Genomic DNA, 27,941 nt, shown 5'->3' on the forward strand with positions numbered 1-27,941 from the left:
TGTGTTAAACAGCTTTAATTTCGGTCATTTCAGCTTCTCGGCACAGTAAGAAATATTGCACATGATCAACATGTTTTGTTCTGGGGACGGGGACAAGGGTAGGGGGAATCACCTTCTTAGAAAGTACAACCCAAGTTGGGAGGGCAGAGGGGGTGGGGAGAGAACCCTCCCCATGCCTGTGGCAAAGTGCAGGAGCCCCCACCCCAAACTAACCTGAGTCCAGCCCCTCTGGGGAAAAAAGGGGTGCATGAACTCCCCCCTACTCCACAGGCACCTCCCTGTGGCCCAAGGCCCGCACTACCCTCCAGCTTGTAGCCCTCACATGAGCCATTTTGCATAAAGTACAAGTGAAAAGGTCTGAAGGTAACACACTCCAGGTTATATACAGGGGCTCGGTGGAGGGAGACTGTGCCCCTGCTTCCCCTCAGCTGCCCCCCATCACAGGGAGAAAGCTGTGGGGGGAGGGGGGATAGACAGGAGGAGCAGGCCTCATTCCGCCCCAAACTAGAAAGGACGAAATGGCTTTAGTGGGGAGGACGTAACCATCCTGCCCCCCCCTTCCTGCCACCTACATACTGTCCGTGTCCTGAGGGGGGTACTGTGGGTCCTGGGATCTTCTCGGACCCCTCACCTGCCTGTGGCAGCTGGGGAGGGGCCGGGGGGTGGGGGGGAGGGCTGCGGGGGCCCCTCCCAGCCAGGCTGTCCGGGACCCGGCTCTGGAGGTGGGGGCAGTGGCGGGGCAGCCGGAGCTGTGCCAGAGTCCGAGCCAGGTGAGGTGGGGTCAGGGCCCCCAGCAGGGCTGGGAGTGGGGACAGGGGCAGCAGCAGTGCCAGTGGGGGGCGGTCCGGGGAGGGGGGCCTCGGCTCCAGGGGGCTGCTCCGTGGGAGTGGCCGCCTGCATGATCTTCTGGCGCACCTCGCGGATCTTCAACTGCAGACAGACCTTGGAGGGGAAAATGTCTGCGTAGCGGGCCTGGAAGGCTGCCGTGGCCTGGGCTGGGGACAGAGGATGAGAGGAGGGTGAGAGGAGCAGGCAGGTCCTCTCCAAGTGCCTACCCAAGACGCTGAGCTAGGCTCACCTGATGGGAAGAAGCCATGGTCCTGGAAGAGCTGCATGACCAGGGCACGGCGCTGGTCCAGGGTGCGCCGCAGTGAGGAGTATGGCACCTTCTCGTACTCCAGTTCCCCGAGCACATCCTCGGCTTCCGTACCTGGGAGCAGCGCAGGCGGCATGGTCTGGTCAAGGGGCCTGCAGCAGCCTGCCTCCACCCCCCGCCTAAAGCGTCTTCCCAGCCCTCACCGAATTCTATTCCACAGCAGAGTTCCAAAGACAGCACCCGCCTCCGGACCCTATCAGGCTCCAGGCCCCACCCCCCCATCCCTGACCTGCCATCCCACCTCTCATCTGTAACCCCACTCCCTAGACCCCACCCTTCTTGCAGGTCCCGGGTCCCCACAGCTCCGCCTGCCTCGGCGCCGGCACCTGTGCGGTCAAAGGTGAAGATGTCCCCCTCGCACTTGGCACTCTTAGGGGTGTTGGGCTCGGAGCTGCAACTGGAGCGTCTCCTCATCTTGCGCTTGGGCGAGGTGGGGTCCTCGGGGGCTGAGTCCAGGTCTGGTCCAACGGGAAGCAAGCAGGCTCAGCAGTGGCGGCCCCAGTCTGTCCCCCGCCTTCCCCGGGTGCCCCACACTCGCCTACCGGTGGAGTTCTTCCTCTTCTTGCGGTAGGAGCCCAGGATGGCCCGGGGCGACGTGGCCAGAGACTGCAGGGTCGGCGAGGGCAGCACCTCCTCAGGCCGGAACTCAGGCAGCTCAGCAAAGCGCTCTTCGAAGTCCACCTCCGACAGGACCCTGCTGGAGAGCCGGCAGGGTCACCTCCCCCGTCCCAGACTGGAGCTGCCCCCCTCTCCTGCCAGCCCCGCACATGCTGCCGCAGACCCCAGCCCGTGCTCACTTGTCCACAGAGTCAAAGGTCTTCTTCAGGGGCGGGGGCCGCACCTTCACCTTCTTGCCGGCACCAGCGGCCTCCTTGCGCTCGGGGGTGTCCCCAGCTGCCCTCCCACTGCTGCCCTCACTGCTGCCGCCGCCGCCGCCGCCGCCGCCGCCGCCACCGCCACCGCCGCCGCCGCCGCCAGGGGCTGGGGCTGGAGCTGGCGCTGGGCTGGGAGGGGTGGGAGGCTCCCCGCGGCTCTCCAGACCCAGCCCTGGGACTCGCCAGTCTGAAGACGAGCCGGGGAATTTGCTGGCCTGGGGTAGGGATGGCAGAGAGACGGAGGACACTGGGTTCAGACTCACTGGTGCAAAAGCCAGAACAGCAAAGAGACAGAAGCTGACTGCCCCAGGTGTAGAGTTTTGAAAAAGACCCGGTCATACGGACAAGCAAGAGGAACAGAAGAGCCTCCTCCCCCCCCCACCCCCACCCCCCCCACCCCCCCGCCCCAGCCCCACAAACAAGGATACAGGTCAGACAGATGTGCGGGAAAGAGGGATGGAGCAGAAAGGCACACGGCGGACTGACGCACAGAGCCAGGCAGCAACAGGAGGCCCTGGGCCTGCTGTGCACTCACCATGCCCTCAGGGCCCTTGGTGCTTGTTCGCTCCTCAGCAGGTGGGGGCGGCGGGGGGCTGCTCCGGGCTGTGGGAGGCCAGGTCTCTGGGGGTGGTGGAGGGGCCGGTGTCGTAGGCTGCCCCTCGAGCTCAGATTCGGGGGTAGGGGGCTCCCGGGCTGGGCCAGGCTCCAAGGGCTGCCGGGCTGCAGGGCCTGACCGCCCAGGGGCACCTGCCTCAAAGGAACCCACGGGAATGCTGGCGATGGCCGCCTTCACTTTCTGGGGGGCCTTGGGGGTGGGCCGCTGGGCCTTGGGGGCCACTAAGCTGTAGGTCATGGAGCCTGCCGGTGGAGAGAAGAGCATTTGCTGAGCCAGGCCTGTCTGGAGCCCTTCTCCTGGGTCTCCCAACTCACCCCACCCTGGGATGGCCCGACACCCACCTGTGGCATTAGGGAAAGGGCTGGTGGGGGCCGGGGTGGCAGTGGCAGGGGCTGGTGGGCCCTTGGGCAGGATGGTGGCAGCAGGTGGGGTGGTGCTAGTGGCCACAGTGTAGACCAGGCCTGGGGGCGCCTGGGATGGCTGGGCCAGGGGTGCTGAGGAGGTGGGTGCAGGGCTGCCAGGGTAAAACGCCGTGATAACGGGACCTCCGGGGGCCGTGCAGGTGGGCGGCAGCTGGGGACTGGGCACGGGTGACACGCCCACCTGGCCAGGAGCCAGCAGCGGGGCTTGGCCTGCAGGGATGGAGACAGAAGAAGAGAGGCAGGGGCCCCAATTAGGGCCTGGGCCACCTCTGCACCACCCTGGGTCCCCATCTCTGCCTGCCACACTGCCCCTCACCTGAAAGTAGGGGCTGCACAAAGGCGGGTCCGCTGGGCCCCAGCGAGGTGAAGCCTAGGGCTACCGAGCTTGTGGGCCCATACGAGGTGACTGTTCCAGCCTGGCTGGACGTAGGGCTGGTGCCCAGGGGCAACGCGTGCCCACCCGCCGACTGCACGTAGGTGATTCTGCCGCAGGGAGAGGAAGGGGGAGGAGTGAGGTGAGCTGCCCACCCCCCCACCCCCAGGCCCTTCTCCGGGCTGGCCTCCAGGTGTGGGCTCAGCTGCCATTACCTGGTGGAGGAGGGTAGCAGGACCTTCTGAGGCTGCGAGGTGGGTCCAGAGAGTGTGGCTGGGCTGAGGGGCGGCACCAGGCCGCTGGGTGTGCTCACGGGCACCGGAGTCAGCTGGATGATCTGTGGGCAAGGGCACCCACAGGCTGGGGTGAGCTGGGGACTCAGGCTGGAGCAGGGGCAGACCCAGACCTAGAAAGGTGGGTCTCAGCGAAGACAAGGAACACAAAATTTGGAATCAAGACAGAAAGAAACAAAGAAAACAGCAAAGGGTGTTTCACACAAAGGAACAAGATGCAGATGCTGACGGCAGAATCGAGACGCGCACAGACATCGAAGCGCGCGGAAAGACACGATCCTAGAGACAAGGTTCCCGGAAGACAGATAAAAAGGGAAAAAAGCACGAGACCAAAGAAAAGGCAGACAGAAACCGTGGCACAGAAACCAACACCCAGGAGGGGAGGGAACGGGAAACAGGTGGAGCCAGGATGCCCTTACCTTGCTGGGTGGCTGGGCCCCATTCTGCACAGGTACCGAAAACGGCGGGCTCACCAGGGGCAGTGGCTGGCCAGCCCCTCCGCCCCGCACCGACATGCTAGGGGCCGCCAGGGGCACCAGGACCTTCCCAGGTAGCAGCTGGGCTGAGCCGCCCGGCGGTGGGGCCTGCACAGGAGAAACCGATTGGGCTGCAAGTGGAAAGAGGAGAAGTTGCCAGAGAGCCACAAGGGGCCTGGGGCCCCTCTCCCTCGCCGCCGCTGAACCCAGACCTCACCTTTGGGGGGCGGGGCGGAGGGTACAGATTGCAGGATGGGGATGCCAGGAGTGGGCGCGGTGGCCGCCAGAACCTTGCCGTTGGTGGAGGTGCCCGGTGGGAGGGTGAAACGGATGCTGGTGGTGGGTGCGGGGCCACCAGGAGCTGCTGCCTTGGTCCCAGGGGCTGGTGCTGGGGCAGGCGCCACCTGAAGCTGCTGGGGCAGCGTGGGCAGGATGTACTGCACCTGGGTGATTCCCCCAGCCTTGCCCAAGGCACCTGGCTGCAGGATGCCCAGGGGCACTGGCCCATTGGGGCCACTCCCAGCACCTGCTCCTGAGCCTGTGGTGGCCCCACTGCCAGGGGCCCCCTGGGCTATGAACTGAACAGCAGGGGGCGCCGGGGCCCCATAACCGGGTGTGCCCACCAGCAGGTTGGTGACTGTGGCAGGGGCCTTCCCCACAGTGCCCAGGAGGGGCCCAGCCACCAGATGTGGGGCCGGCGAGGTGGCTGCTGCTGACTTCTTGTCCGAATACACTAAGCTTACGCCCAGCGGGGAGCTCCCAGGTGCCCGGGACCCTGTGACCGGCTCAGTCCTGGCACCTGCTGTGTCATTTGGAGATGCCTCGGCCCGGCCAGCGGTGGGGAAGGGCTTAGAGGCGATGGGCACAGGAGTGCTACTGACAGGCCGCACCACGTTGGTGACCATGGTAGCAGCTGGGCGGGACAGGGGGGCTGCTGGGGCCCCATAGGCCAGTGATGGGGCTGGGGCCGGGGGCATGCGGGTTCCGCCGCCTTCCCGTTCCTCCTTATTTGGGGGCAGGACCAGCGTCTGCAGGACACTTCCTCCCCCGCCAGGAGGTGCCGCAATGACCGAGGGGCCCGGTGGCTCCAGGCCTCCCACACTTTCAGGTCTCTTGCGCCGGAAGGCAACAGGATCCGTTGGGAGGAACCGGGTGGCCTTGGAAGGTGTCACCGGACCCCCAGCCCCAGGAGGTGGGGGCCGTAGTGGGCCTTCCCTGCCGCCCTGCCCTGACTCCTGGGCCTTGAAGGTCCCTGAGCCCAGGGGGAAGGAGGTGGCGGCAGAGGCTGAGGAGGAGGCAGGTGAGGACGAGGAGGAGGAGGAGGATGGGGTGGGCCCGTAGCCTTTGCCAAAGGCTGGAGCTGGTGGATCCGGGGGCCCTGGGGGCTCAGGGTCCAGCGGTGGGCGGCAGTGGGTAAAGGAGGAACGGATCACAGGCGAGAACACCTTCCGGCCAAAGCCCTAGGTGGAAGGAGGAGACGCAACCACATCAAGGGAGCCTGGACACCCACACCCTGCCCGTCCCTGTCCTGCCGGGCAGCAAGGCCAGCTAAAGGCCTCAATTCATCCAGGCTGTGACCCAATTCGCCATGGGGCGAGCAGCTTGCCCTCTTTGGGCCTTCATCTTCCTCTGTGGCAATGCGCACCAGAACAGCTATCTCCCCTTCCCAGGACCGTCACCAGACAGCGCCAATACCCCAGCTCTCACCTTGCTGCCCTCTGGGTCCTCCCCAGAGCTATCTCCGCTCTCGCTGTCAGTCACCCGCTCCTTGCACTTGAGGTCAATATCAGTGGCGCCAAAGCCGTCGTCAGCTGAGGGAGCGAACGGTATTGGCAAAAGAGCTGGGTGCAGGAGTGCCCGGCAGGGGCAGCACGGAGCCCGGGCTCTGGCCTCAGCCCCCTAAGCCAGCAGTAACTGTTGTCCAAGATCGCAGCCTAGGGTGCGACCACCTGCCCAGGAGAACCTAAGAGCATGCAGGTACTACCACCTAACACTAGGCCCCATGGCCCGGCCATCCATGCCCCTGTGCTCCTGGTTTCCTGCCTGGCCAGAAGCTTCCCAAGGGCAGGGCTGGGTTTACTTAGTAGGACCTGAGCTGAACACGCCTGCAATCTTAAACAAACATGCAAAACGATAAGAGCCTGAGTCCTAGATCAAATCTTTACCCACCCCCCCAAACCTTAGCCTACTGCTCTCTGGGCAGGATTCTGGGCCCTGCAACTGCTCACCAATGACATCATCGTCTCCCTCCTCCTCACAGATGACCATGCGTTCCTCGTCACTGGTCATGTCCTCACTGGCTGCACGCTGGGAACGGGAGGCCCGGGTGGGCAGCAGCGGGGGTCGCCCACTGGCCGCCAGGGCACCTCCCTCACTGGAGGCTGAGAAGGGGCCTGGAGCCCCATACTGGGTGGAAGTCTTTGGACCAGAATAGGATGCAGGGCCAGACACCATCTGCAGGGCAGGTACCGGGAGAGTTCAGCTGGGGCCATCACCTTGGGGCAGCCCTCCCTGCCCATCTCCCCTGCCCCCGGACCTGAGTCAGTTCCTGTAGTGCCTGGCTATCTACTTCCCCACCATCCAGGCTGTGGACCCCACTGTGGGAGAAGGCTCGGGGCCGGGCTGAGCCAGGTCCCCCCACTGCATGCAGACGCTCTGTTCCACAGGAGCCGCTCCCCGGAGCCTTGGTATCCGAGCTCAAGAGTGTCTGGGCTGCAACGGACAGGAGTTCCGAGGACACTGCAGAGTGTAAGGAGAGAGGTGTCACAGAGTCAAGAAGCCCCTTAGCGGCACCTAGACTGGCCAAGACATCCACAGATGTGACTACGTACTGGAGAAGCAGAAGGAAGTCTGAAACTCCCGGGCTACCTGGCAGAAGAGATACCAGCCACCAGCCCAGCATTTCCTAATGGATTGCTCCCCGGGAGGTAGGCCTTCTTGAGTATAGAAAGCTGAAAACAGGTAGTGTGGTGCTTACTAGCTAATAACCATGGGCCTGAGTCTCCATTCCCCTATCTCAGAGAGAAAGCAATCCCACCTTCAGAGAATTGCAGGCCCGTACCCACAGATCACTCTAAAAAAGCGCCTCAGAAAGGCGCTATGCACACCTACTGACACTGTCAGTATATGCAGCCAATGAGGGGCTTCCAACTATGATTCTGGAAACCACCCAAGCTGGGGTTTAAGCTCTGGCTCTACCATTTACTAGTCTTCTATAACTTCCGACAAATGATTTTTACCTGAGTCTCAGTCTCCTCATCTGGAAAATGGGGGTATAGCTTTCAGAAGTAGAGGTTATACCCCTCTTGGTACCCAGCATGTACTACAAGCTCAGTAAATGACATCCGACAAGGAGACAACTGCCTGGAGACTCTACCTGTCTGGACCTCCCTGACTCCTTCATACAAAACAACTACCAGTTCCTTTATGGCTAAAAGTCCTCAAATGAAATGAGAGAACAGACAGAGCCTTCTGGAGCAGGGGCTGAGCAAACAAGGGGGTAGCTGGCACCTCTCAGGGAGGGAGGGGGCAGGACGAGTCAACCAAGGAGCCGACCAACCTCCAGGGGCAGCGGCAGTCCCTGTCTCTGACATGCTCCGCTCCCGGGTCTCCTTGTGCCCGCCTGCCAGCCCCAGGCTCGTGGGCTTGGCCTCTGAGCTGGACTTCTTCCGGTCCTTGTTGCACCACTTCCAGTCTGGATGAGCCTTAAAGTGGGCCTCTTTCACCTGGCAGGAGAGAGAGAGGAGGGACCCTTCACTTACCACCCACCCCACCAGAGGAAGCTGGGGAGGAGCCAAGAGGAAGAGTCATTACCTGGAAGGCCAGGTCATGGTACTTCTGCTTCTCCTTGGGCCCCAGGGCGTACCACCACTCGCCCAGGATCTTGCTGACGGTCCGGTTGTCCTGGTTGGGGTGACGCTGGTGGACCAGGGCCCGGTGCCGCTTGCTGAAGATCATGAAGGCGTTCATGGGCCGCCGGATATGGTCCTTCTCCCGCTGCAGCAGAGTGAGACGGTTAAAACCAGGAGAAGGTTTGGGCAGCCACAGGGTGAGCTAGGGACAGGTAGAGATGAGGCACCTTGTTGGGGCTGCGTCCATCCTTCTCTGAAGAGGAGTCTCGTTCCTTTGGCAGCGCACTGAGGGACTGTGTCCGGCGTTTCCCGGGTGGCAGGGGCAACTGGATCTCAGGAGACATGATGGACAGGAAGCTGTGGTGGGAGTGGCAGGAAAAGTGAGGGCCACATCTCTGGCCCCACCCCCCCCACCCCCCCGACGCCCAGTCCCAAACCTCATGGTACTCACGCATCATCATGGTCACTCTCTGTCTCGCTGTCCAGCCGGGGCTCTCCTGGAGGGCCAGGGGCCTCCTCCTCAGCAGTAGGAGGGGGACCCTTTCCAGGTTCCACCACCCCCAAAGTGTGGGGTGGTCCAGGCCCTGGGCTCTCAGGGCAGGTGGCTCCAGGGGGCCGCCCGGGATCAGCATTCCCTGTACCACCTGGTGGCTGCTCGTGAGCGACAGCCGCGGACTCAGCAGGTTCTGGGGGCAGAGGAGCAGGTCAGAGGGCTCTTGGGCTGCCCGGACCCTATCCCCATGCCTTCCATGGCCCCCCCACTCCTCACCTTTGCTCTGGGTGGAGGCCACTGGGTGGCTGGCAGGTTGCTGGGCCTCACTTGGCTGCACAGAGGGGTCGGGCTGGCTGGGGGCCAGAAAGGGGACTAAGGAGTGCCAGGGGAACACGGCAACAGAGCGAGGTTCCACATTTGTCCACACTGTGGGAAGAAGCCAGCTAAGCTATGCAGCAGGAGTCCCTGGCCTTGACCCCCAACTCAAGCTCTTTTCCACCCTGGATGAGGTGGCTCCACGCCTCCTTCACACCCCCTTCCACTATCCGAGAGCCTCATGGGCTTGTGCGTACAACATCACTCAGGAAAAACTCCTCCCTGAAAGATTTCGAGGTTTATACAAAAGAAAACAGTAGCTGGGAAGGGAAATAGGCCTCACGCCCCATTCCCTCCCCCACCGCCACCAGCCCGGCCACCAGGGACCAGGCCAGAGGAATGACTGGCTCCTGTCACAAACCAGGCCATGTTCGACTGCCATCTCATACTCCCAAGGCCCCAAGACCTCAGCAGGGCTAGGAACCCTCCCCAGTCATGCCACATTTCCAGCACCCAGGTTGCTATCTGACATGGCCCCTCATCTTCACCTCGCACTCCCTTTCTCTCCCTTGAGGAGACCATGGCTTGGTTTCCCCTTCTCTTCCCTCTCCATTACCCACAGAGTGTGGGATCTTAAGTCTTTCTCCTTGCCTCCCTCCCTGTACCACAAACCCCAAGGAGCCAGACCCGCCTTTCCTGGGCTGGGCACAGGTGGCTCCAGCGTCTCCCCCCACCCCCTAAGAGAATCTACTGCCCACGAAGAGGTCTCCCAGCCCCGCTCCCTCTCAACCTTGGAGCTTATCCTGGGTGCAGCATCCATCCCCCTTGCCCAAAAAGGGGAGGGTGTGGTAAACTCCTTAGAAGAAAAGGCACAGACAATGGGGCAAACAAGGGAACTGTTATTAAGTCTATGCCCAAGGAAGACAAAAGTGCCAGGTGTTTTCTTGAAAATATGCACAGCAAGGCACTTCCCTCCCAGGGGGCCAGTCCCAGGGGTCCAACCTTCTGCCCCAGGAGCTGGGGGGTAGCAGGGTAAGCCCTGGGCTGGGACCCATTCCTGGCAGGACTCCTGGGGCAGGCCTAGCCTAGGAGTGGGCTGCCCTCTCACTGCTGGCTCCCTGGGGGAAGTGGAACCAGCTGAAGAGGCCCCTGCGAGGGAAGACGATGAAGAGAGAAGGGAAACGCCCTAGCCTTGGTCTCCATCATTCCAAGCCTCCCCCTGATCCAGATCAATCTGACCTGGGGTGACCCCTCTATGCCCTCAAAAGCCTGGACTAAGAAAGCTCTATAGGAGACATTGGCCTCGAGACCTAATTCTGCAAGGGGCTGACAAAAGAAAAAGTAGACATCAAGTCAACAGAACAGAAATAAGGAAGCCAGCACCAGAGGGGGTCTCAAGATGCTCTGAGGACCCTGTCCCCGATCCCTGGGACACTGGGGACCGCAAAAGCCTGCTCGGCCCTCCAACCCCAAGGATCTAGACCGGTCCCTCTCTTCACCAAGATCTTTCCCATCGGGCCTCCTCATCTGCTGGGTGGGGAAGAAGGGGACCAGCAGACAATGGGGGAAGAGTCCTTTGGTCCTGCCCCTCCTCAAGTCCTCCTCAGTGCACTCCCATCCAGGTTCTTGGGCCCCTCCGTCTCTGCCCAGCACACCACATACACTCCAGCCCATCACTCTGTTCTAAGCAAGCAGCGCCTCGCTCACTTCTCAAGCCCTGTTCTTAGCCCCACTACTCGATCACACTCCCTTCCCCCTCTCTTCCACACCTAAAGCCAGCAGGTCTCACGCTGCCCCTATCCTAATCCATGCTCCCAAGCCAGTTACTCTGCACACCTCACCTCCAATGACAACGGACCGTGCCACCCCATCACCCAAACACCACAGCTGTCCCCAGCTACTCCCCTCGCCTCTCTCCCATCACTCCCGCTACACTCCCACCTGCCGTCACTAACCGCTTGGCCCAGCTGAGCTCTGTAACTTTCCCGTCACCTCTGTACTCCGCCTCTATCACTCTCGTACTATACCCCTAACACCATTACGCCGCACTTAGCACCCCGACACCTTGACCCCTGCAGTCGCAGGGCCCAGGCACTACTGACCGAACATGCCGAGGCCACGGGAGGCCGCGCCGGACGCGGGCACCAGGGGCCTGTGGGCTGAGTACATGGTCCGGCGCGGGGGGGCCCGGCCGGGGCTCGCGCCTCCTCAGCGGCCGCCGCCACTCCGCCCGCCGCCGGCTCCTCGGCCGTCGCCGCTCGGGCCCGGGGGGAGCTGGAGGCCGTCGCCGCATGCCCCCCCCCGCCGCCCCCCACCGGCCGCCCCACTCGGGGGGGTCTCTGCCGGGCGCGCCTGCGCACAGCGCCGCCTGCCTCCCGCCGCCCGGGGGGCGGGGGAGGTCAGAGCGCGCCGGCCCCGCCCCGCCCCCCGGCGCGCGCGGGGGCCGTCACGGGGCGCGCGGCACAGGGGCCATCGGCGCCGCCCCCTCCCTCTCCCTCTCCCTCCTCCCGCGCGGTGCCTGGCGGGCGGGGCAGGCGGGGCGGGGCGCGGCGCGCGTGCGCGGGGGCGGCCCCCTCCCTTCTCCTCTCGCTGGCTCGCTCCCTCCCTCCCTCGCAGCTCCGGCGGGTAACGGCTCTGGCCCCGCGCGCCCCGGCTGCCGGTGCCGCCGCCCCGCCTTTCCGGGCTCCGGGCCCGCGGCTCAGCGCCGGGTCGACCTTCGGCTCCGGGCGGGCAGACGGACCAGCGTGCGTGCGTCCGTGCGCTCCGAGCGAGCCCCGCGCAGAGCCACCGCCGCCTCCCCGCCCCGCCACTACTACGCGCTCCCCTCCCCCCGCCGCACCTCCCCCCGCCCCTTCCCCGCTTCCCCCGCGGCCTTCCGCGCAAGCCCGGCCCCCCGCGCGTGAGTCCATTGGCTGCCGCCGCCGCGCGCGGGTCAGGCCCCGCCGCGCCCGCCCCCATTGGCCGCCCCGGGGGAACGTCAGTCATATGCAAATAGGGGAAGGGCGGGGCGGGCTCCGGTTGGCCCCAAGCCGGCCCGGGGCGGGACCGCGGGAGGAGGGTGGCAGGGAGGGCGCACTGCAGTAAAGGCAGCGAGCCAGAGGGGCGGTTCGCGGCACCGCGCTGCGGAGGCCCCGGGGTTGTGTGTGGTGCTACGTGTGTCCAGTCCACGCGAGGAACACGCTCACGCGCGGCTTGGCCCACCTCCCTCACGCCCGCCTGAGCGCGCACGGCTCCGCAGGGCAGACGAACTGCGCGGTAGGGCTACGCGAGCCACCCCGAGCCCTCACCAACGCTAACGCCAGCCGACTCTTCCCCCACCACACACACTCACACACACACACACACACACACACACACACACACACACACACCCTTCTCACAGACAGACTTTTCCTGCCACACCCATTATTTCATACACACCCCACGGTCACATGCACCCTTTGGCCTTACACTCACACTGTCACACACGAAGTCACACACCTTGAACACCTGCTCACATGCATGTACTACCTCCCACACTCCTGGTCCATCACTCCCCACCCATCATCATACACACTCGTTCTCACCCATCCTCCACATCACCCATTTCATGCACGCCTTGTCATACATGCTTCACCAACACATAATCTCATTGCCAGCCCACATGAATCATCATACAAACAACATATCAAACAGGCAGCATTATCTCACACATCTCATCACAACCGCTGCTTGTCCATCACACACACACACACACACACACACACACACACACCCACATCCCTCCCACACAACCACACACACTCTTCCATCTTCACACACTCTCATGGGGCCTTCCTGGCACCTCCCATCCCCAACACAGGCTAACTCTTACAGATGCCATTGTACTGACCCCCGCACACTATATAAGCTTACCCCAGTGAGCACTACTTCAGTACCCTGGCCCCCCAGGAATACAGAGCGCCATGGCCATTCACTGGCCTGACACTTAGCAGCCACCTGGGACCCCCTACCTCACAGTATAATGCGGTGGGGGGCGGGGGGGGCACAGAGCACCACTGTGGGCTGGCCCTACCACTCTAGGCTGGGAGCCACCCCTTCCAGAAAGGGGCCAGGAGGCAGAAAGGAAACAAACACAGGCTTCAGCGTGCTGGGAGCTTATATGTATTATACTGCTCACTGAATCCTCACAGCCACTCAGGGAGGTACACTTTATTATGCCCATTGTTCAGATGAGAAAATGAGACTCAGAGAAACTGAATAAATTGTGCAAGATCATGCCTCCAGAACGTAACACCCCAGTGCTCCAACTCAGCTGCTCTTTCCACTACTGAAAATTTAACCTCGGGGTGGACCCAGGCAGACACTCCCAGACGTCCAGGAATATGGTCAGACAGTGATACAGAAAGAACTACAGAAAGGCCAGAGAGCACACACAGAGACACATGCAAAGGTCTGGGGCCCACCAGGGAGAGAGGCAGAGGCCTTGGATCACCCAAGATGGGCCCTGGGGTCATATCCAGTAGAGGCAGAGGCCTGGGGTCACACCCCGGGCAGGTTTTAAAGGTTGCACAAGCCCAGATGGACAAAGAGTGGGCTCCTACACAGGTGGAGTCAGTGACAAGCACAAACAAATCCCTTTCCCAGCCTATTCCATCCACTGACAGAGCCGAAGGCATGGAAAGGGGACAGAAACCTGTAATCTGGGCCCAGAGGGGAAGGGACGGTCCATAGCCCTCTGACCTCCAGAGAGTGCAGGGCCAGACACTTGGCTGTGAGCCTGGAGGGGGCCACTGGAGGGACTATTAGGTGACTGCCCCCTCCTCCCTATGCAGCCCCAGACTCAGACCCTCCATTACCTCACTGCCCCAGGGACTGCAATGTGAGGCAGAAATCAAGGCTGAAATCAATGTGGCCCGCTATCTCCCCACCACTGCCCCCTCCTCTCCCCACCGGTGAGTCACCTACTGGCAAGTTAACCCCTTCCCTACTACAATGCAGCCCAGGACAGAGCTCGGAGCAACATTGCCCCCAGCTCCCCCACTTCTGTGGGGTGAGAAAAAGAGCTAGGCCTGGCACAGCAGGGAAAGAGGGCCCCACACATCTGGGAGGGTTGCACATCTGGTAGAAGACACAGTGCCCACATAGGAGGGATGGGAAGAGGCCCCTTACAGGGTAGGGTACAGCCAAGTGGGGACCCAGCCTGGCAGGGAGGGGCCGGAATCCGGGTGGGAAGGGCCCCCCTGCCCTGGGCACTGGGCCAGCCCTATACTTAGCTTCCATTGTTCAGAGTGGAGCAACCCTGGGTGGGGGTGATTAGAAGTGGAGAAGAGGGAGCAGGTCCTAACCCCAGACAGCTCCATCTCTCCAGCCATCCTCAACCCTAACTGGGGCCTCCCTAATTGGAAAAGGCTGAGGGGGTTTCCCAAGCCGGGGCCCCAGTCCCATCTGAGAGGTGGTGCAACACCATCTTTCACTCAAGGCAGGTACCTGACGGAACTATGGTGCAGCCACCCCCTGCACCACCCCATCACCAATTCCCCAAAAGGTCTGGCGCCAAACATCGCCGGAAGCACTACCCCACCCCCAGCCCGGGGACAGGGAGCCCAGACAGAGACACCAACTGCCACCCAGGGTGGCACAGGCTGAGGCCTGCCCAGAGGCCTGGGGCGTACAGCCAGGGATGCTGACAGACTGAGGGACAGGCAGACACACTCTGAACTCACGGGCCCATTTATTGAGCCCAAGAGGCACCGCGCCCCTGTCGCCCGCGGCTCCCCACCCAGCTCTACAGGCCCGGGTCCCCGCCTTGGCTCACCACCCCGGTGTCCCCAGCTCCCCTCACCCGCTCTCCACATACACACCCACCCACCCCGGGCGGCGTCGGCGACGGCCAGGGTTGCCTGGGGAACGAGCCCAGGATTGGGCTGTGAGGCTCGGGAGGGATGGGGGCCTAAAAATAGCGCCGGGGTGAGTCAGTGTGAGTGGGGCTGGGGTAGGCAGGGGGACTAGGAGGCAAAGAGGCAGCCGAGAGGTGTGGGGGAGGGTCCCCAGGGATTGGGAGACGGACGGGATAGGACGGAGGAGGGGGAATGTGGGTTTGGGGGTGGAAAGGGACGGGGGTGGGGTGGGGGAATGTACAGGCACCCGAGCTTGAGAGGGCTGGTCGGCGCGGAGTGAGGGAGGCGCCCCCACCCGGGCGGAGGAGGGGGCGCCGCCCTGCGTTCTCCAACCCTCCCCGCGCTCACGAGATTTTCCACTCGCCGCCTGGCCCCCAGCCAGCCCCCGGCGGGCCCCACAAAGCCGCTTTGTGCTGGGAGGGCGGGCGGGCGCCCGGCCGGCCTGACACCCACGCGGGCCGCGGCGGGGCACGGGCCAGCTGGCACCCGAGCTGTCTGCGGGGGGGCCCCCCCACCCAGCCCGAGGGCGCGGCCACTTAAGGGTTAATGGCGCAACGGCGTGGGGGGGGTGGTCTCGGCCAATCAGCGCCGGGAGGCGCGTAGGCGGCCAATGGGAAAGACGGAGGCCCGACGCTCAGGGCCTACCCCTGGGGCGCGGGAATCCGCGCCCCTCGGTACGGACCGGGGCTGGGCGCGGCCCTCAGGGTACCGGTCCGGATCTGCAAAGCCCCGGGTGCACCCTGTTTCCCCGGCTGCTTCGCAAGAAAAAGGTTCAGAGGGGGACAGGCTCTTGCAATCAAGAGGTGGCAGGGTCGGGATTTGAACCCAGGTCTGCCTGGCCTCACAATCAGCTTTTCTGCGGAAACAGGGAGACGGGGGTTCCCTGGCCCAGGCCCCCGTGGGGAGCGGGAACAGGGGACGGGGTGCGGGCGGAGGAGGCGGCGCGGCGGGCTAGGGTCCAGCCGCCTGCGGTGCAGCCGCTGCCGCCGGTGGTAATGGGAGCCAGACGCCGTCGCCGCCGCTAATGCGCCTCCCTCCCGGCCACTAATGGAGCCATTAATGCCCGGGCGCCGGGGGCTCCGGGCCGCCGCAACCACCCCCCCCCCCCCCCCCCCGCACCGCCTCGCGCATGCGCCCGCCGGACGCCGCCGCGCCGCCGCCGCCGCCAGGAGGCAGCCTGACCCCTTGCAGCTCCTGGTGCTGGGGTCTCTTCTGCGAAGTCCTTAAGACTGACTCCCGCTACCTCAAAAACGGCCCTTCTCTTTTCTCTCCTGGGCAGGTCATCCTCTTCTTCCCAGCCTAGGCCTCCTCCCTCTCCAGGAGAGTCTCCAGAGATCTCTGACATCCAAATCTAACCTTTTCCCTCTCCTGCTCTAAACTTTTGCCTCTTCACCCACCGGCATTCAAGCTGGCTTGGCTAGAACTGCTCCTTGGCACGCTTCTGCCAATCCTGGGCTCTAGTATCAGCTCCAGCTTCCACTAAGCCACTGAGAGGTCATGCACTTTGACCCCTCCTGGCCTTTGTTGCTGTGGCTGCCTTGGCCAGGAACACCCCTTTCTTTCACTCTCCCGAAATCCACTCATTCCTCATGCTTCAGTTCAAATGTCACTTCCACTGAGCAGCATACCTGTACCTCCCTCATCACCCTGCATCGAGCCAGAGTTGTCTCTGTCCTCTGGCTTCCCCAGACTCTGTACCTCCCTCTGCTCATCCTTGCCTGTGCCTGCTTCCAGGTCTGCCTTGCCCACCCACTTCCCCCAGGGCCGCTCAGCCTGGGCCTGGGAGAGATGAGGAGGGACTTCTGGCGGGAGAGAAGGGGTTCACCGTTTGAGACAAAACAGGAACTCTGGTGGGCAGAATCTGGATTTGGGGAGTGAGGAGAACCTAGGCCCCTCTTTGGGCCTTATTTTCCCCACCTGGCCAAGCACGGTCTCTGAAGTCCTACTACATGTGGGACTCCATTACATGGAGCTGGCACCAAACGTGTCTCCTGCAAGGCACTGAGGGGGTAGTTGGGGTGATCTGGGTCATGCCCTCTAGCAGGTGGGTGGGCACAGGAGCTGCCTTCCTGTTGTTCCCCTACAGCCGGATCTCCTAGCTTTGCCCATGCAGCCCCCGCCTTCCTGCCTGACTTGGGAACAGGTGCTTGGATGTAGATGGCTTCTGACACCTCTCAGCACGTTTCAGGGACAGTGGTGGGCAGTTAATTTGTCAAGGAACAAGGGGCTCCCAGGCCTGTACAACCTCCCACCACTCCCCAAGAAGGGGACTGAGGGACCTAGTGCTTAGCAACTGTCCACTGATTCAAAGGGATGGAGCACCTGATGTGCACAGGGTGGAGGTGAGGGGCTAGGAGGCGGGCAGCAAGTCTGTCTGAGGAGGGGGAGGAGGGCCAGGGAAGGCCCAGAGACACAGGATCCCAAGATAGGGGGCCAAAACAGAAGAGAGGTGGGATGAAAGCTTAGGCAAGGACTGATGTCTAGGGAGGGACAAACCAAGAAAGATATAGAGAGGCAGACAGAGAGAGAGAGAGAGACAAAAGTCCAGAGAGAGAGACTCAGGCCCAGAAATAGAGACCTAGACAGACAGATGCAGGGACCCAAGGGAGAAACAGAGAGAGACACAGGGGCTCAAAGGCAGGCAGACCGAGGCCGCGGAGAGGGGGCACTGCCTGTCAGTACAGGGAAGCCAGGCGGAAGCTGGGAGCTGGAAAGGAGGCCGTGCCAGGAATGGGGCTGAGACATCTGGCCTCCTGGGCTGGGGCTGCAGGCCCTGGGGCAGCTTCCTCTCCTGGGGAGCAGGCGGGAAGAGTCAGAGGGAGGTGGCAGTGGCAGCTGGCTGGCCCGGCCATGCACAGAATGTGGAGAATGCCGGCCGCCTGCCCCAGCACGTCCCCCAGCGGAAGCAAATGCCTGGCGGGGGGCAGGAGCAGACGAGCTGTCCCAGGCCGCCCCCTCACACCTGCTGCCCTGAGTGAGGGTCAGGCCTTGGCATGAGCGGGCAGAAAGGGACAAGACCACGGCCTCACTATGCCACTGGGCAGGATCTGCCCTACCTGGGCCTCAGAGGCAGAGGGCCCCAGGGTGCCTGCCTCCCAAGGGCTTGGGGAGGCCTCTGGGAGAAGAACAAAAGGACCTGCTGGCTGGGAATCTGAGGGCAGCCGGGATACCTCAGCATGGGTGTTGTTAGGGAGGCGCTGCTCAGAACCGCCAGGACAGGCACCGGACAAGTTCTGACGACCAGACAGCCTGCAGCCTCCCTTCCCTGAACCTCAGGCCCCACCCCCCCACCCCCCCCAAACCGGAGCTGATAATCCCTACTGCATAGCATCAGGTGGATTCCATGAGATGGCCCCACACCTGGGGCTGGGCACGTGGTAAATGCTTAACAAAAGACGGGTTACTATTACTGTTACCGTCGTTATCGAGAGTACTTAAGGGCCTGGGCTCTGGAGCTAGACAGCCTGGGTTCAAATCCTGGCTCTCCCTCTTCCTAGCTGGGTGACTTTGGGCAAGTCACTTAACCTCTTGGGGTGCGGTTTCCCCCTCTGAACACTGGAAATCCTAATGGTGCTGGCCTCCTGGGGTGTTGTGAGGATTCGGTGAGTAAACGCTCAGGCGGCGCTTACAGAGCCGTGTACCGCGCACACACACGGGCGGTGCTCCAGAAATTAGGACTGCTGTAGCTTCCGGCAGTGAGAGACCCAGGATCTGGAGATTGGGAGACCTGGTTCAAGGCCCAGTCCTGACCCTCCCTGGCTGGGTGACCTCAATCAGGACTCTTCTTCTGTCGCTTTTCCTCATCAGGAAAATGGTGGCAGGTACCCCTGTTGGGTCAGCCCTGGTAGGCCTCGGGTCACCCGCATTGGTGCCATCCTCCTCCAAGCGCCAGCAGCGACGGTCACGTGACATAATGCTATGAAGGCAATGTCGGGGGCTGTAGGCATGTGGGGTGGGGGCAGAGGAGGACAGTTCTCGATGGAGTCCTTCTGCTTCACTTTCTTCATCTGGCTAAGGACAGAAATCCCTGCTGTGCCCCTCTCTGTGGAATTTTGCTTCTATCAACTATACTAACAAATGTAAAAGATGCTGGGGGCCCGGCAAAAAACACAACTCACAACCTCAGCATCTAAGTCTGAGAGGCAAGCACAGCCCCTGTGTCCCTGTGTCCTGGATCTGGGCTGGAGCTCCGTAAGGTCAGGGCCTGGGCTCCCTCCTGCCACAGTCTCTGCCCCAGTCCCAGCTCCCACCCAGATCCCCACCTCCTGAGATCCGGTCTCCTTCCTCCCTGGTCTCCCTCTCTCTGGTCTCAGGCACAGCAACTCACCCTCCACAGTACAAGTGTGGGTCAGATCAGCTCAAAGCCTTCCATGGCTCCCTAATGCCCTCAAGATAAAGTTCCCAAGTCTCCTGAGGGCCCTCAGGGATCTAACCCTTGCTCATCAATACAGCCGCACATTCCCACACTCGCCCATCATCTAGAGCCCTTGATTTTGCAGATTCCACTTCCTTCAACTACCTACTTTGGCCTCGAGGCCTTTGCCCAAGCTCTTCCCTCCACCTGATGGCCCTCCTGCCAGCCTACCCAGGCCCGCTTCTGCACACCCTGCACATCTCACTTTAGAGACCCTGGCCCCTGCTCCAAGAAGCCCTCCCTGACTCCCCCCTACCCCCCCGCCTCCTGGGCTTCCCCCATCCCAGCCCGGACTGCTCCGGATGCTCACTGTCTGGGGACAGATCTGTCTATCCCAGGACTGTGAGCCCTGTGAGGGTAGGGCTGTGTCCTCAGCACCAACTAGCAAAGAGTCAGGGTACTCAGTCAACAGTGGATTAATAAATGAAGAAGAAAAAGGTGCTAGGGAAGGAGCTGGTGACTGGTCGCCCTCCCTGACAGTTGCTCTGACAAGGCCCAACCTGGCCTGGCCTCTGGCTCTCCCGGCCTCCGGCCTCAGCCCTCTGGACATAACAGCTTCCCTCAGCTGTGCTCCTTCTGGCCTCCTAGGAGGCTCTTCCAGCCCAAGGTTGCTGGTTCCAACTCATCCTTCAACTCTTGGCTTACACGCCCTTTCCTGAGGGCAGCCAGACTGGATTTCACACCTGGAGGCCTGCCCAGCACACCCCCAGCTCCCCTCCACGGCACTGACTGCACCTGTGGTATTTACTGGGCACAGGCGTGAGGTGAGCGCTCCAGTCCCGATCCTGCCACCCCGAGGCAGAAGGCGCCGTTGGAGCCTCCATCTTCCCATCTGCGACCCGGCACTGTGGCCCAGCGGGGACGAGCCAGCCTGCCTGGCTTTGCAGGCTGGCTCCAGGATTTACTAGCCGTGGGATCCAGGGCAAGTTACTAACCTGGCCTCAGTCGCCTTTAAATGAGCATAATCCTAGCCCCTGCCTGTTAGGTTCATGGAGACGAAATGAGCGGATATTTCCAAAGGGCTGAGAACAGGCCCTGGGTACAGTACGGGGTGTGTCTCAGGGTTCCGCGAGGTAACGCACACGATGCTTATTATCATGGTGATGCCCCCACCGGCCCTCCAAACACGGCAGCTGTCATCACAATTATCAACTCTGTTCCTCTGTTACCCCATCAGGATGGTGGGGGCCTGGCTCCCGAAGCTCAGGAAAGGTCTGCTGACTGACAGAGCGCTTGAGAGTGCATTCCCAACAGGAGGTCTCTGGAAACACTGCACTCAGCCTTCCAAGTCCAGTCCCTTGCCTGGCATGTGAATTCCCGCTGAAACATCTATGCAGAGGGGAGGCTAATCTCCCCTTGAGCCCCTCCCAAGGTGGGGAGCTTCACCTCTCTCGAGAGCCAGTTTGCAAGTGGCCCCGTCCCACATGAGCCCTCACCCAGCCATTCCACCGTCTCTTACCTGTCCCAGGTCGGCCCATGATGACTTCCTTTTTGGGGGCAGGATGGCTGGTGTAGCTGCTGGGCACCAGGACGGGCAATAGGGCAGCAGGTGAGGGGTGGAAGGCCACCGGCTGGAAGGGTGAAGAAGCCAGGCCGAAGGTGGGCATCGGCTGGGCCACGGCAGTCGGCGCGGCTGGAGGCACGGTGATGGGCACGGGGGCTGGCAGAGGTGGGGGCAGGCCAGGCTTCCCACTGGCCACCCCAGGGGGCACTGGGGTCTCTCGGCAGCCCCGCCCAGGTCCCGCTGCCCGCGCCTCGCCAGCAGTGCTCACCTCCCCAGGGAATTTGGAGGGCAGCGGCACGTCGGGGTTGCGAACAATGACGGGTGAGTCCCGCTGCACAGCAGGAACCCTGCGCACGGAGGGCCCAGGGTCCGAGGTCAGGCCAGCAGGCGGGGGCAACAGCAGCAATGGCGAGGGCTGGCGGGAGCGGGAGAAGGGCACGGCGGGTGACACAGCCCGGAAGCCAGCCGGTGTGGAGGGTGTAGGCGTGTGGGACACCGAGTCCACACCGGAGTCTAGGCTGTCGCTCTTGGGGAAGTCCGGGGTGGCTCCTCCGCCGCCCGCACCGGGCGCCCCCAAGGCCCCTGGGTGGGGCAGCAGCTCTGTCTTCCTCCGCCCGGGGCTGATGGGCACGGTGAAGGTCAGGTTGGTCTGGAAGGTGGGTAGGATGCCAGAAGAGTGGCGCTCTCTGGGGGCAGGCGGCGGTGGGTGGGGGCCCAGGTCCGGTGGTGTCAGCACGCCCCCCTTCGGGGTGCTGGCGCTCAGGTGGCGGCTGCGAACGGCAGTGCGTTGGATGACTGGTGAGGCGTTGATGGGGCTGAAGTTGGCGGGGCGGAAGCCAAAGAGCGGCGAGGGGGAGGGCGATGGGGCCGGTGAGAAGGGCGACTGCGTGGACACGGGAGAGAAGGAGGGCGTGCCAGAGCGAGAGCTGCCCAACGACACCAGCATCACGGCCGCCTCACACTCATCGAACTCAAAGCGCGACAGGTCAGCAGGAGCCACCAGGCGTGGGCGCGAGTCCCCGCGGGCCGCCACGCTGCTGGCCTCACTGTCCCGCGATGTTTCGTCACCCCAGTCAAACTCGGTGCTGCCCTCACGCGCCGCCACGCCCGCCGGCCGCCCGGCCCCACCAGGGCCACTGTCCGCCAGGCCCTCCATCTCCTTGGTTCGCATGGACAGGTGGCGCGAGCAGTAGCCCCGCCGCTGCGACTCCTTCATGCAGCCGTCTCGGGAGCACAGCCGGCGCCACTGCTTGCCATTGAATTTCTTGCGGATTCCGTTGGGCGTGCAGACCACGTCCCCCTTCTTATACTTCTGCTGGGCGGCTGTCAGTGGCGTGCGGGCCCGGGCGGCTGGCGCAGCCCCCTTCTCCAGAGAGGCCACGCTGCTGCTCCGGCTGCCAGCCTGACTCCCCTCCTGGCACGGCGACGGCTGCTCGCCAGGGCGGCCGGGGCCCGCGAAAGCTGGGGACTTGGGCGGGGGAGACAGGAGCTGGGGCGGGGGCAGTGGGAGCAGGGCCGGGGTGCCCAGGGCTGGCGGGTGCTTCTCCTCGCCCTCCTCACAAGTCCCCAGGTTGCCACCAAAGCTGATCTTCGACACCTCCGCATCCTCAGGCTGCTTGGGGTCCAGGGCAGTAGGGCAGGGGGGCAGGACACCCCCTGGCTCAGCCTGCTCCTCTTCGGGGCCCACAGGGGGCTTCCTTGGCAGCGCCTCAGGTTCCCAGGGGGGCCGCAGCAGGCGCAAGCTAGAGCGGGCCACCCACACGGCCTCCTCGGGCTCACGGTGTGGCAGCTGTGGGGGCTGTGGTGGGGCGGCCGGCAGGCCCGGCTGCGAGTTGGGGCCGGGACTCAGGCGGACCTTGTAGGCAGCGGGCTTGGTGGCCACCTCCACCACCACACCCTCACGGTAGGCAGCCACGCCGGGCTCCACGCAGGTACAGACAGCTGTGCCCACCGCCAGGGCACCCGGCGGTGGCGTGGCATCCAAAACCACATCAACACCGCCGCCGGGTGCCCCCTCGTAGAACGTCAGGGCCCGGTCCCCGGGGAACTGTACCCCCAGGTCCTGGCTTCGGCGCACCTGGCGCACCACGGCCGGCAGGAAGAGGCCGTCTCCCCGCCGAGCCAGCACCCGCTGGGACCTCAGCTGCCGCAGGTCATATCCGCCGCTGGTGCCACTTGGGGGCCAGGGGCCCGGCCCACAAGCTTCGGCTGCCTCATCCTCCAGGTCGGCTGAGTGCTCACTGGCTGTGTCAGTGGAAGAGGAACGGGTGGAGGTGGGTGGCCGTGGAGGGACACCCAGGGCGCCGGCCTCCTCAGGGGTCCGTGCCCGCTCTTCAGGGGCCCCGGCCGGCCCACTGCTACCGCTGCCAGCTCCATGCTCCTCCACATACTTCTTCTTGGGCGCTCGAGACTTGAACGTGGCCGTCTTACGGCTGAGTGATGGCTCCCAGCGGCTCGCCTCCCCCTCCACCTTGGGGTCCTCAGCAGGGCCTGGGGCCGCCGGGTCCTCAGGGGGCAGCTCCGGGGGCAGCCCCTCAGCCCCAGGGCCCCGCTCAGACTCCTCCTCCTCACCCTCCTCAGCCTCTTCTGGCCCCGGAGGTGGCGGCGGCTGCTGCTGCACCATTTCGTCTTCCTCCTCCGGCTTGTCGCCCTCCCCAGCCCCTCGCCGTCTCAGGGCCTTGGCCCGGGTGGCCGGTGGGGACTTGCCACCACTGCCAGAACCTGGGAGGCCGACACATGCCTTCTTCATTGGCTTCATCTTTTGTCCACCTGCAGGTGGGAGGGCAGACAGGGATCATCGGGAGCAACTCATGAACCTCCCCCCAATAGCCAGTGTCCCCCAAGACTTCCCACTTGCCAAGGCCACCGCCTCAGCTCCATGAATACCTGAAGGCTCTTTCCTGGCTGTCCTCAACTCATGGGGGCCCCTGACCGGCACCCAGACAGACTGGCACTCATGTCCCGAGTTATGTGCTCTGGCTCCTTGGGGCCACTGACACAGATCTGTTTCCTCTACACAGGCCACAGCATGTGAGTGTAACTGCCCAAGGGGACACAAAAAGGCAGTGACAGTTCACGCCTGTGGAGCATGCACTTTGTGCCAAACTGTGGGCCGAACTTGATTTTATTAACCCATTTCATCCTGACGACAGCCCTAAGAGGCAGGTGCGACCAACAGCCCTACTTGAGGAAACTGAGGCACAGAGAGCTCAAGCAACTTTGTTCAAACTCATCCAGCTACGAAATGGCAGCGCTAGGGTCTGAACCCAGGCAATCTGGCCGCTCCAGAGTCTGTGCTCCTAACCATTTCAGTGTGCCGCCTGTCACATGATCCAGAGGGCACGCTTCCTTGCACTGTCACTGTCCAGAGAGCACACACACTCATACACACACATGCACAGGAACACAGTCACAGAAAAGGAGGTGACTGGGCTATGATGGGAGCCTCTCTCCACCCCCACCCCCACCCCCTCTGGGCCGCCTGGCATGGCCAGACATTGAGGGAAGGAGTGGGCAGCTGAAAGTCCTGAGGGACGGCTGCCCACTCTTGCTCTGCACCCCAGGCCTGCCAGGTATAGCCATCTCCCCAGATCCTGGCAGGGAGCAGGCAGGGGCACGTCTGGGGCAAGAGCTGATACCCAGTGCTGCCACGGGGCCGTGCATGAGCACACGCACGCGCACAAAAACACACACAGAGGCACACACACGTCATCACACAGTGGGACATGGAGCTACACCCCAGGGTTTCGCTGTCCCACTGGATGGGAGCCTGCCCCTCCCCCCACAGCACCCAGCGTGATCCCAGCAAGCCCAGCCCCCCTTCTGGCCTGCACGCCTCCCCCGCCCTGACTGGGCTGCCTCTGGCAGGGTGGCTGAGATGGCCCGGCCCCCTGGGGCCCCCAAATATGCCCTCCGACTCCAGGTGGGGGTAAGTGGGAGAAGGTCAAAGAAAGCAGGGCAAGCCCAGCAGGCCAACCTCACCCACTTCCTGAACAGTCATTACTGCCCGCCCCCTTTCAAGCTGCCCTGAGAAAAGAAAAGGGAAAAAACTTTACTCTGAAGTGACTAAGAGAAGCTGAGAGGCCAAAAGGGGGCCTCTGGGAGGGTGCGGATACCCAGGGCCATAACCCAAACACAATCAGAGACACCCCTGACTCAGTCTGCAAGCTCCCCCAGGACCCCTGGTCCTGTGTTCTCCTACTTGGGGCCTGCTCCTCCCGTGGACCCTCCAATCCCAGGCTGCTCCTTCTCTGGGCCAGTCCTGGGGTCCTCGCGGGCAGAGCCTGTAGGGCCCGGGGCTTCCCACACTGGGGCAGGCATCCAAGTGCCCAGGAGTTGGGCAGCTGCCACCACCTTCTCCCCACTGACCCGCTGGGCCACCGTCCTGGGGACTGAGATCCGGCCCCAGTCCTGCCCAAACACAAACCTTTGCATACCCCACCCAGGGCCTACAACCATATGGCCTGGCACCCCTGGACCCTGCCGACTGGTCCTGCCTCTTCACCCCAGAAGCCAAGCCTTTTTCTTTCCCCTGGGGCCTACTCCCTTCCTGTCCACCCCACTTTGGATAACTCCCACCCAAGGCCCTGTGGGCCCTCACCTCCTTCAGAATCCAAGCAGTAACTCCTGAAGCCCAGGCCCTGGTTCTTCAGGGTCTCGTGCCCTCTGCTCCCATCAGCCCTCCTGGCACCAGCTTCTCTGCCACTCTCTCTCTCGTCCTGTCACCACCTCTACCTCTGCCTCTCTCCTCACAGGCCCTAGGCCCCCTCCTCAGCCACCCCATCCTTGTCCCCCTCATCTCTCTCTGTCACCCCTTCCTCCCAGTCACTCTCCTGTCAGCCATCTCTGGACCTGTCACCTTTTCTCTCCATCACCTCTCCTTGTCACCCCTCCAACTCTGTCCCCTCCCTCTCCCTGTCACCCTGATCTAGTCCTGTAACCCCTCCATTCCTGTTACCCATTCTCTGCCCACCATCCCCTCTCCGTCACCCCTTTTCTGTCACTCTTTCTCCCCACCACTTCGTCCACTCTACCCCCCTTTCCCACCATTCAACCCACCTTTTTTCCCCCTGTACCCCCTCCCCGTCCCTGCCACCTGTCCCCTCTCGGCCCCCAGCACCCCAAATCCCCCCTGCCCGTGTCATCCCTGGCCCCGCCCCTCACCTCGGGCTCGGCGGGGTTTCGGGGCGGGGGGCCGTGGCCCCGGCTCGGTCCGGTCCGGTCCCTCCCCGCCCCCCCTCCGGCTCTCCCTCTCGATTCTCCCTTTTTTTTTTTACTCCAACACACAAAATGGTGAATGGACCTGCAACAGCTGGAGCAGCCAGCCAATCACCGGCCACAACCCCGCTGACCGGCGCCGTCCTAGACCAATAGATATCCGCAGCCTGGCCGGCTCCGCCTCTCCACGACGAGCGACATTCGCCAGGACCAATCCCGCCCACCCGGCAGCGCCAGGGGGAGGGGCCAAAGTCCAAGACCGGCCTCCCTCTGGGACCGACACCAACCTGAGCCTACGACCGCCTGATCTGCCTAGGGCCCTGCCCCACAACAAGTGATGGGCATCAGCCTTGACCAATTGCAGGCCGTCTTAGTGCAGACTGACGAATACAGTACCCAGTCGCCCTGCACTCTAGGCCGGAACCCAGCCTCTGTGAGGGACAGTAGCCAATGAGGTGCAAGAAGGAAGGGCTAAGGGACAGGCTGTCCAATAAGCAGGCTGAGAAGGCGTGGCCTGAGCGTTTGTTGACCGGCTAGTCGCAATTCCTGCTGGGAACGGTAGTCTTCTTACGTCTCCGGCCCATAGTCGATAGTAAAAAGCAGACTACAACTCCCATGTGACAGAGTGCTGGAGCACCAAAGAACCCGGGCGAGGAGAAAAAGTCGGACAGAGCAGTTCCTGTAAGTCTCCCTGCACACCGGGAGCATCTTAGACCTAGGGCCCCGACTCACCCGGATTCCCGGCTCTGGCGTCGCCGTGGCTCCTCTCAGTGGCGGCGGTAGCGGCACGAGGGGGAGGTGCGAGGAGCAGCCAACCGCCACCCGCAAGCCCCACAGCCAATCAGCAGCGGCCGGGGCGGTGCAATGACCTCACCGGGTTCTACTCTGTTACCCCTCCCCCACGTGGTTGTTGCTGTCGGTAGCCGGGAGTAGGGAAGTTTGGGGTGGGGGGGAGGGGAGGAGAACGAGTGATGTCACCTTTCCCCCGCTTGATTGGCTGTAGGGTGGCCGGGACTATGACCAATCAACAGCCTCAGAAAGTCCGGCGCGGCCCCGCGGAAAGCCCTGTTGCCACCGGGAGGGGAGAGAACGTGCGCGTGTGGGGAGGCGCGCGCTGCCGTGGAGTGAACGCGCGCGGCCTGGGGCTTGGGGACCCTGGGGACCAGTCCTCTCTTCCAAGACTTTGACATGTAGGGCGATGCAGTTTTCTGACAGCCCCCCCTAGGCTTGTCGGGGCACAAGATGGGAAAAGGCGGCGCTTCACACCACATTCCCTTCACACTACATTCTGTGGGGAGCTACTTTGTGGGTGTTCGCACTTGGCGGGAGCGAGACATTTTTAAGGTCTCGGGGTGTGTGTGTGTGGGGGGGGTGTTCGCACAGGGTAGGGAGGAGAGCGATATGCCCTGCCAGTCGTAGATCCCTGCCGCCCAGACACGGGGTTTACACCAGGTGTGAAGCTGTCTGCAGTGCCTCCATACTCTCCCCGTTGGATTTGCCCTAGATTGAGGGTAATGGGGAGCAGTGAACACTGGCCTCAGCCGAGGCGTCCGCTGCCTGTGGTGGGTTCCCAGTATGCACACAGGATTCACACCAGTTGTGGAGCAAACACACCCAGCCTATTGCAGGTGCATATGCTGTGCAACGTTCCCACGACCTGTGACATATGGCCAGTTCACCGCGGGGCGGGGAAGAAATGTCAGTTGTCCAGTGGGGTTCACTGAGTTTGAAGGTGATACGCGTTATGACGGTCCACGGGAGATTTGCTTTGAGAGAGGGGGAAATTTCACTGTCTGCAAGTTCCACTGGGAAGGAATCTTACACAATTACAGTATTAGATTATGACTTGCACGTACTATTTTATAACCATCCTATTTTATACTGTTTTAATGACATTCTAGAAGAGTTTGCATTTAAACATTGGGCTCTGAGGGAACTTTCACAGGGCAGTTTAGACTGGGTACGTTGGGCAGATGCTGGGTCTGAGGGAAGTTTATACTCATCAGAGAGTTCCCATTGCCTATGTAGGCAGACCCTTGGAGAGTGGTTCACACTGT

The 27,941-nt window shown here is 62.8% G+C and overlaps 1 protein-coding gene across 7 annotated transcripts; it reads right to left on the bottom strand.

Moving 5' to 3' along the window:
* On the bottom strand, window positions 1-26,756 carry CIC (capicua transcriptional repressor). Of its 7 annotated transcripts, XM_027618788.2 has the most exons (22): window positions 25,831-25,930; window positions 20,936-23,436; window positions 20,623-20,734; window positions 8,832-8,981; window positions 8,514-8,748; window positions 8,290-8,419; window positions 8,025-8,207; window positions 7,771-7,936; window positions 6,748-6,950; window positions 6,440-6,665; window positions 5,919-6,022; window positions 4,429-5,671; window positions 4,155-4,342; window positions 3,658-3,779; window positions 3,386-3,552; window positions 2,989-3,279; window positions 2,567-2,889; window positions 1,954-2,246; window positions 1,699-1,853; window positions 1,483-1,614; window positions 1,079-1,210; window positions 1-995 (listed from the first exon to the last, which is right to left on the bottom strand). In XM_027618788.2, exons 2-22 carry the CDS (start codon window positions 23,423-23,425, stop codon window positions 628-630), a joined length of 7,413 nt encoding a protein of 2,470 aa, XP_027474589.2. In that variant the 5' UTR covers window positions 23,426-23,436; window positions 25,831-25,930; the 3' UTR covers window positions 1-627. The 7 variants fall into 7 exon arrangements, with proteins under 7 accessions (XP_027474589.2, XP_027474587.2, XP_027474588.2 ...); XM_027618786.2 differs by lacking the exon at window positions 25,831-25,930 and adding an exon at window positions 26,617-26,756 and having other exon boundaries at window positions 20,623-23,436; XM_027618787.2 differs by having other exon boundaries at window positions 1,699-1,850; window positions 20,623-23,436.
* Window positions 26,757-27,941: the final 1,185 nt, after the last annotated feature.

Source organism: Zalophus californianus, chromosome 17, assembly GCF_009762305.2.
Source record: "Zalophus californianus isolate mZalCal1 chromosome 17, mZalCal1.pri.v2, whole genome shotgun sequence".
NCBI lineage: Eukaryota > Metazoa > Chordata > Mammalia > Carnivora > Otariidae > Zalophus > Zalophus californianus.

Bases quoted from the DNA above. Each gene is read 5' to 3' on its own strand.
- CIC (XM_027618786.2), bottom strand. From the start codon at position 23,425: ATGAAGCCAATGAAGAAGGCATGTGTCGGCCTCCCAGGTTCTGGCAGT. The intron at 8,749-8,831 runs GTGAGGAGTGGG...CTCTGCCCCCAG, and splicing joins GGCCTCCACCCAGAGCAAAG to AACCTGCTGAGTCCGCGGCT. The intron at 6,951-7,770 runs GTTGGTCGGCTC...TACACTCTGCAG, and splicing joins GACTGCCGCTGCCCCTGGAG to TGTCCTCGGAACTCCTGTCC.